Source organism: Electrophorus electricus, chromosome 6, assembly GCF_041902795.1.
Source record: "Electrophorus electricus isolate QZ-2024a chromosome 6, ASM4190279v1, whole genome shotgun sequence".
Classification (NCBI taxonomy): domain Eukaryota; kingdom Metazoa; phylum Chordata; class Actinopteri; order Gymnotiformes; family Gymnotidae; genus Electrophorus; species Electrophorus electricus.
This window is the reverse complement of record NC_137502.1, coordinates 5,201,454-5,210,000: the sequence shown is the minus strand read 5'-3', so window position 1 is coordinate 5,210,000 and position 8,547 is coordinate 5,201,454. Positions and strand designations below refer to the sequence as shown.

The 8,547-nt window shown below is 48.2% G+C and overlaps 1 protein-coding gene across 3 annotated transcripts in view; it reads left to right on the top strand.

Moving 5' to 3' along the window:
• The window catches only part of gnao1a (guanine nucleotide binding protein (G protein), alpha activating activity polypeptide O, a), a 61,685-nt gene that overhangs the window by 31,614 nt on the left and 21,524 nt on the right, over positions 1 to 8,547 (top strand). For all 3 annotated transcript variants that reach the window (XM_035525055.2, XM_035525054.2, XM_027003943.3), the window contains exon 4: positions 6,726 to 6,886. In XM_035525055.2, coding sequence (XP_035380948.1) covers positions 6,726 to 6,886 — 161 coding nt within the window. The remainder of the gene's footprint in view (positions 1 to 6,725; positions 6,887 to 8,547) is intronic.

Here is an 8,547-nt window from a genome sequence, read left to right as displayed (position 1 = left end):
TCTCTCATATGATCAGGATCCCTCATGATCCACAAGCGAGAGGGAGATGATGGTGGCTCTGAAATTTTCCAGACCAAGCACGTTTCCTGCTTTGTCACCTCTCTCTCCCTCTCATTTTGCCATTTCTATTTTTCCTTGCACCGGGAGCGTTGTGTTCTTTTTAGCGTGGTCAGCTTGCCATTTGCGCTGTTTACATTCCCAACCTCAAGTGACTCAAATCCAATTTTTTTTTTTTTTTTGCTTTGTTACACAAATCATTTACCCCCTCCCCAAGGGCGCACACACACACACACACCCGATCTTTTCAAGTCAGATTAGCGTCACTTTCGTATGTGGTCCTAGCTCGGATTCGTATCTCGTGGTCGTGTGACCTGAACGAGAACGGGCAGATTTGGATTTCATGTGGCCTCGTTGCTCGCGTGCTCAGTCAAAACAACGACGGAGGCGCTCGACAGCGGTGACACCCGCAGCTGAACCGGAATGTCTGGCTCTTCTCTCGACCGGATCGCGTGCGGCTGATTGACTGTTTTGCTACCCCGCCGGAAGAAACGAGGACGTGTCCACGAGCCACTCGCGCATTAGCGTGACTCCGTCTCACGAACACGACGCGCGCGTGGGCGGAGTGATGAACGTATGACGTCAGCGTGAACCCTCGAGGCGGATCTGATCTGAGCTCGCGGGACTGCATGCGGGTGCTCAGCCTCAGTTATCATCAGGATTTGGTTTGATACACGTATTCATAATATCAAAATTTCTTTACTGATTTAAGTAGCGTTGGTTCCCAGTCTCCACTGTCAGTACTGTGCAGCATATCATGAAAACGTATACTACGGGATGCTGGTTGCTCGGGGTACTTGTTGGCACACCCATGTGAGGTGGGCGTGGCCCCCTGGTGAGGGGCGGCGTGGGGGAGTGGGCGTGCAGTGAGGTGTGGCGAGCCCTCAGGGTTAGGAGGACTGTCTGCCATTAGGCCTCTACTGGAGCACTCAGCAGTCTAGCAGAATAACAGCTAAATATTTCATCAAATCAATAATTCAGCAGCTGCCATGGGAGGGAGGGAGGGAGGGAGGGATAGAGAGAGAGAGAAGGCAATGGAGTGTGGAAAGAAGGTGAGAGATTAGGGAGAGAAGGTGCTGGGGTGTGAGAAAGCAAGCACAGGACAGCGAGCGAGAGAGAGAGAGAGAGCGCATCAAACCCACAATTGCATTCCCCCGGAAAGGCACAGTAACCATGGTAACTCGAGCGGACTGTCACATGATGCGGAGGCGTGGTGGGGAGGGAGGGATGGAGAGAGGGGGGACCTGTCCAAGAGCAAGCATGCGACAAAGTGTGTGAGAGAGAGAGGGATAATTAAAGGAAAAGAGAGGAGATTTGAGTTTTGTGCCTCCACTACAACTGAAAGGAATCGAGAGGTCTTGCCATCGTCCTCTGTGCTACTTCCAGGAAGTGACATAACAGCTGCTCTGGCCAATGGAGGGAGCGTGCATGATTGTGTGCGTTTGTGTGTTGCCGGGGTGTACACAAAAGGGAGAAAAAAAGATGAGGGCCTGGATGCGCAGGCGTCTTGGGGTGTGTACAAGAAGGGCGATAAGAGATCTGATTAACGCTGTGCAGAGGGGAGTTATGCTTTGCATAACCAGAGTGGACCTCCATGCTTCCATCGATCTCCTGTCATATTTCAGCCCTGCAGTACGTGTGTCTGCGTCCGTGCTCGGGCTGTGCCGGAGCCGTACACGTTGAGTGGGGTGCTTCCCTCGCATGCCGGAGGGCTCGTCTGGATTTTTCCAGATCTATGCGTGTTGGCTCACCTCCAGCTTTCCCACTACATGGAATTTCGCACGTGTTTCTTTGGAATGTGGGGGTTTCTTTAGCATGTATGGATGCAGAAAGGCATAATTATATGTAAAAATTTGTGTACCATGTACTGGAAAATTGAATTAAAGAAATGTCTATGAAATGTGGATTGGGTCCAAAAGTTTTAGCTAAGCCCATGATGAAATTGGCAGTAATGCACTGATATCCGATTCCTCTCATTTGAAATGTATGTTTATGTGGAACATGAGCTGATGACTACAATCACCATGACCCTTCAGTTTAATCAGATCCAACATCCAGTTCAGCAAAGAAATCTGACCGTGATCTGCATATTGGAGTGTAGTCTTTCATCTTCATGTGAGATGGGACTTTAACATCCAGTGTAATTGTGACTTGCACTGTATCTTATGTGATAAACTTGTGTGAGGAGTGTGTGTGTGTGTGTGTGTGTGTGTGTGTGTAGGGGGGGGGGGGGGGCATAGTGATTTGGCATGGGAGCCCGCGTGTCTCACACACACTCACCAAGGCTTCTCGCTGAGATGATTAGAGCAGGTTGATGGTCCTCATTGTGTTGCGTGCATTCCAGCTCCTGTAATTGCAACCTCTGCACATTTAACTCTGTGTGTGTGTGTGTGTGTGTGTGTGTGTTCCTCCTTCGACCCCCCTGCCCCGTTCTCACACTCGTTCGAGTCGTGGCTCACATCACCATCTTCCAGCTCGTGTTAGCAGGGAAGGGAACACTGCCCTCTTCCTTCTCTGCTTGGTTGACCTGTATCAGCACTTTTAATTAGCTCCGCCCTCACGTGGGAGCAGATCTGCGCACGCCCGTACAGTCCTCCCGAGCGCAGACCCTCTGTGACAGGAGCCAAGCTTGTTCTGGGAGCCCTTCATAAGGACGAGACTTGTAACACTAAATAGACTCTCTAGCTGTACCCCTTGCCTGGGGACTTGGGGATGGCACTTTTGCTGCCCCGCCTGCTTGGTGGAAGTGGAGCACCTCGCAAGGGCCGGCCCTAATTAGAAAGAAAAGGTTGCCACTGTCATCAGAGTTGAATTATTCGCGATCCCCAGCCCTTAGGGTGGCGAATGGGCCATGTTCTTACACCACCCTGGGACATGCATAGCATAACATAACCGACATTACACATGACGCATAACATAGAACATAACTAGCACAACATATCCAACTTTGCCATCTGTGCACAAACGCTTAGCATGCCGTCCCTCCCTCTCAGCTTGTTGCACTGCCCTCTTCCCTGCTGGCCTGCCCGGTCATGCGGATGTGTGGCGCATGCATCCATCGTATTACAGGGAGAAGATCCTGTAAGGGCCAGGAATACCAGATGATCACTTCCTGCAGCGTTCCGGGTGGTGTATCACATCAGTCTGTACCATGTTTAGTCTCTATTGCAGTCACTCCATTCCAGGAAGTGCAGGCTAATTTCCGATGTATAGTGTATTAAGTGTAGCATTAAGTGTAGTGTCAGCTTGGGTAGACAAGCCATGTTTCTGAATCATGGGGTGAACTGAAGCAGTACAGATGCTATTAGCACCCCGTTATCACACTAACGAGCGGTACAGTGTTTAGGACTTGGTTATACAGGGCTGGTGAACTAGCGGCTGCTTCCCTTCTGGCCGATCCGGGTCTCGCAGGCCTCTCGCTCATCGAGTGCTGAAGAAGTTGAGAATGAGGCCCAGTCTTCAACGGGCGGTCAGAAGAATGAAGCTGGTCACCCCTCTCGGGACATGGGCCAGGGCCGGCCCACTTGCCGATCTCTTCCCGTTCAAATTTTAAAAGCTTTATTTGACCCAAGAAAAGTAGGGTCGGCGTCATTGATTTTATATTTGTTGTGGAGACGTTCAGAGGCAAGTTACGTTAAATATTCATAAAATGATTCAAATCTTTAAAAAAAAACAACACCCCACGAGGGTTGATTGAGTTGCATTTCTGTTTGGCGATGTCACTGACTGAGCTGACATTGAATTGAATGATTTGTACATTGTTCCTGACACAGGAAGGCTTGCTGTAAACAAGACCTCACAGGCATGGGCACGCACTGGTGTAGGGGAGGGGCACTCGGGGCACACACTGTGGGGGGCCTCAAGCTGAAGTGAGTGAATCATAAATTAAAAAAAAAAATACTAAAAATGAAAACACAGGGCCTCCACCCTGCCTCTTGCAGTGGAACCCAGAATTTGTGGCTACGCCCCTGGTAACAACATTAAAAGCTTGAAAGCCAAGAGTAAAAACATCAGAACACAAAATTTCATAATGACTTCAGCCCTTTTAATTCTAAAGGGCTTATAAAATGCTTAGTAACCAAGTTACGGTCAGCAGTTTGAATCATTTTTAGTGATCCTCTGATTGTAATTATTCCATACGTTATTGTGACTGCGTTCTCTTCTTACTCTGCCGGCCTCACGTCAGCCTTCGCTGTTGAACTATCCTCAGCACCAAGTGAAATCCTAATGCGTTTTCCGTCCCTAATGTGATGTTTCGACGTGAAACTGGGTACTGGGGCAGTGGCAGGCTTTGAGTTTAGCCATCAGGCTTTAATTGGATTGAGAAAAGGCATGATATGGTTTAACATTCTAATTTTCTCTGACCTCTCAGCCTTGGTGATGTAGGCAAAAATCCAAAGTCGGTTTAGCAATTCAGGGGAATTGCGGGAAAAAAACCGAGTGTTTAGTTTAATTAGATGATGATGATGATGATGATGATGATGATGAATTGTGTACAATATGACCAGGAACATGAACTAATGAGGTAAAAAGGTCGATTTTTGATTTCAGCTCAGCTTTTAACGGCACCCTGTCGGGCCCCTTTTTTCTTTGTTAAATTGTTTGCTGACTGTGAATGGATTACAGTAATTACAGTGGTATTGTACCTGCTGTTTCACTCACTGCTAGTTCACATAACATATGATGCTAGAGGGTGTGGGTTGTGTGGATGCGTGTGCGTATGAGTGTGTGAGGGAGAGAGAGAGAGACAGAGAGCGGAGCTCGAGAAGATTCAGTCCTGCTGAGTTCAGAAGACCTCCTCTCAAAGGTCACTCTCAACAGGGGAGGAGGAAGGGAGCCTCACCCATCCAATCACACGGCCCCCAGCTGACCATGCAACCACCCACTGCATCACCATGGAGACGACTGCACTGTGTGCACCTGCTGACAAATCACATGGGATCATATAGTTTCTGTCACTAGAGCATCATAAAGCATCATACCACAGGGTCAAACATTATTTGCTGATGAATGGCAGTTTAATCAGAGATGGGGGATTTATTTATTTTTGCTCCAGCCATCACTTTTCTCATGGAGGACTCTGACGAGGAACTGCCCTCCCCCTCTCTCTCTCACCATCTTCTGCCCCTGATACCCCACACTCGCCCCCTTCTTCTCTTTCTCTGCGGGCCACCCAAATGCCCCTCCATCCTTCTTTCCTTCTCCCTTCCCTTCCGACCGTTTCTCACGCTCTTTGCTTTGGTCTCCGAGTTGACATCTGTTGTGGCCATTGGTGGAAATGGGCGCCCGGCCCCGTGTAGCCCAGGGCTGTTCTCCTCTGTGTAGCCCAGAGGAGCTAAAGGTTCATTGCTCCTTTTCAAGCTGTTTGGCTGAAGATTAGGAGCAAAAACACAGCGTAAAGGACGTCATGCAATCATGCAGTGAAATGGTAGTAGGAGGGACACAGGAAGTGAGAGTGAAGGAGAGTGAAAACAGGAAGTGGTTTGAGAGTGAAGGTTTGGAGGTGTGTATGGCTGCTGTTTTTACTTGCCTTACATGGCTTTTTCATTGTGTGTATTCTCATGCACGCACGCACACACACACGCACACACACACACAGAACACACAAGGTCATCACCCATATGTGTCAGCAGATGGTGATGAAGAAACCTGCGCTGACTGTACTCCTACGCCTGGCCACACCCCCGACCTTTCTGCTGGGATTTGAGTGAAAGGTGGAGTTTAACAGCAGGACTTTGAGAGATTTTTATTATTTTTTAATTTGCATTTCATTTACATTTTACAAGTTATAGCAGAGGCTGATCCACATCCCATAAGCATCCTTTTTTTGTCTATTAACAAACTGTGTGTGTGTTTCATGGTACACGTTCATGTTTCAAGGTACAATATGGGTCCATCCCACAGGAAGTATGTGAGATTAATGGACTATAAGGTGAGACCACAGAGATCAGGACATGGACACACGTATATACATACACACACACACACAAACACACGCACGCACGTACGCGCGCACACACACACACACACACACACACACACACACACAGCGAGGGAGGACGGTTCTGACTTTGACTTGATTCCCAGGGTTCAACACAGACTATTGTGCTGGGCAGACAGGGCCAATGATGCTCCATGAACACTGTTCTGTGCTCAGCAGTCTCTGTTGTTCCGCTTAACTAATCCCTGCTCACAAAAATGGCACAGCCGATCCACGGTCAGCTGATTAACACGACCAGAGCCCCATCAAGACACTGCCCTCCTTTGTGAGTGAAATAGGACGGCAGATCTTGACGTCACGGCGGCGGCTGGCCAGTGTAAGGTCGGAGCGGTGCTACCTCAGATAAGATCAGCGTTACCGCAAGACAAGAATGGAAATGTTTTGTTTCCCCGGCCGGCGATACGGGCTTCTGTTTGGAGTAATCACCCCTGTGGGGGCGACGCTTTAGGTGTGTGAAACAGGTCAAACAGTGTCGCGTTTGTTTAATGCAATCAGTTTCTCCTCTTTTTTAACCCGATTCGAACGCAAGGACGATAAGTGTTTCCGTGTTTCCAGTCCAGTCTTATAGATGGAAAAATAATAGAATTCTTAATTTGACTTTAACTAGGCTTGCAATTGATAATGGTCATCAGTTGATGGTGTGTCTGTGTGTTTGTGTTTTGTGCAGGCTGATGCGAAGATGGTGTGTGATGTTGTGAGTCGTATGGAGGACACCGAGCCTTACTCTCCCGAGCTTCTGACCGCCATGATGCGCCTGTGGGCCGACTCCGGCATCCAGGAGTGCTTCAGCCGTGCCCGCGAGTACCAGCTCAACGACTCCGCCCAATAGTGAGTACTGCCCCCCACTGGACTGGCATGGACACACCACAGGTTCCATCGCACTGTACTGTATTACCTGTAAGAAATCCTACACTTAATAATTCAATTTTCTGGTCCAAACTGGTATGACTCACAGAACTCACAGAAACGAATTTCACTGAGATAGTTGTGTCCTTTAAAAGCGTGTGCATTTTTTTGGGAAGAAAAAAAGAAAATCCTGTTGAGTCACATTTAATCCATCAGCCGGTTCTCCTTTAAGTATCTACTCTCCTTCCTACAGCCAAAAGTAAAGATGTTTTGCTAGTTACGTGCTGTTAATGACACTTCTAGTGTGTGTGTGTGTGCGCGCGCACGAGTCCCTTTTAAATTGTTACTAGATCTGTCCACACCATCCTTTGTTCAGTCACTTAATAGAGTTCTTCTCGCAAGATCGTAGCGGCTAATTGTGATATTTGCCGCTGCTCAGCATTAAACAGCTCCCCAGAGAGTGAGGGAGCGCTAATGTCAAAACGACAGATGCAATTACAGCTCGTGCTGCAGGACTCTTTTGATTCAGCGCGGGCTCAGGATCACAAGCCGCCGCTCGCTGTAATGGTCCGTGGGGGCTGGCGTGCGCGGAGAGCGCTGCCTAGATGACCGCTCCTTCTTGAGATGGCTGGAGAAATTGGGCCAGTAAGCAGGAAACGCGGAGGGAGCAGAACCCCGTCAGAACCCCGTGCGGCACGCGGTGGTTTCAGCCCTCTGAGCCCCCAGGCAGCTGCCTTCCCTGGAGCTACCGTGCCAATCGGCGTGCCTCCAAATCCAAACGCTTGCTTAATTTTTTCCCCACCTCGGTGCCTGCCGAGTCTGAGTCTGCTCTTTGCACCTCCCCTGATATTTGCTCCTCCTCACACAGGACATGGATGACTGGACATCACTTTGTCGGTTTTCCCAGGTCATGCTTTCTGCTTTGTCGACTGCCCTGACAGTCAGCTCTGAGAATCTCAATCCTTTGCAAAGCGGCGTCCCACAATTCCTCGGTGCAGTCCGCAGTGAGCGGAGTTTGGAGTCGAGATGCTTTGCATGTGTAAGTGATTCCCATGGCTGAGCACTGGAGTAGCTTTGCTCCTTCCTGAGTCTGGGCAAGGAGGAACTGTTGCAGTGAAACCTGTCTACTGCTTGTCTAATACAGAAGTATTTACAAGGTAGTGCAAGTCTCTGTATAACCTAAATCCAGACTGTACACACTTATTTAAACTCTATAAAACTAAATCCAGACTGTACATGCTTAGCTAAACTCTATAAAACTAAATCCAGACTGTACAGGCTTAGATAAGCACTGTATAACCTAAATCCAGACTGTACACACTTAGCTAAACTCTATAAAACTAAATCCAGACTACACACTTAGATAAACACTGTATAACCTAAATCCAGACTACACGCTTAGATAAACACTGTATAACCTAAATCCAGACTACACGCTTAGATAAACACTGTATAACCTAAATCCAGACTACACGCTTAGATAAACACTGTATAACCTAAATCCAGACTACACGCATAAACACTGTATAACCATCTAGACTGTACACACTTAAACACTGTATAACCTAAATCCAGACTACACGCATAGATAAACACTGTATAACCATCTAGACTGTACACACTTAGATAAACACTGTATAACC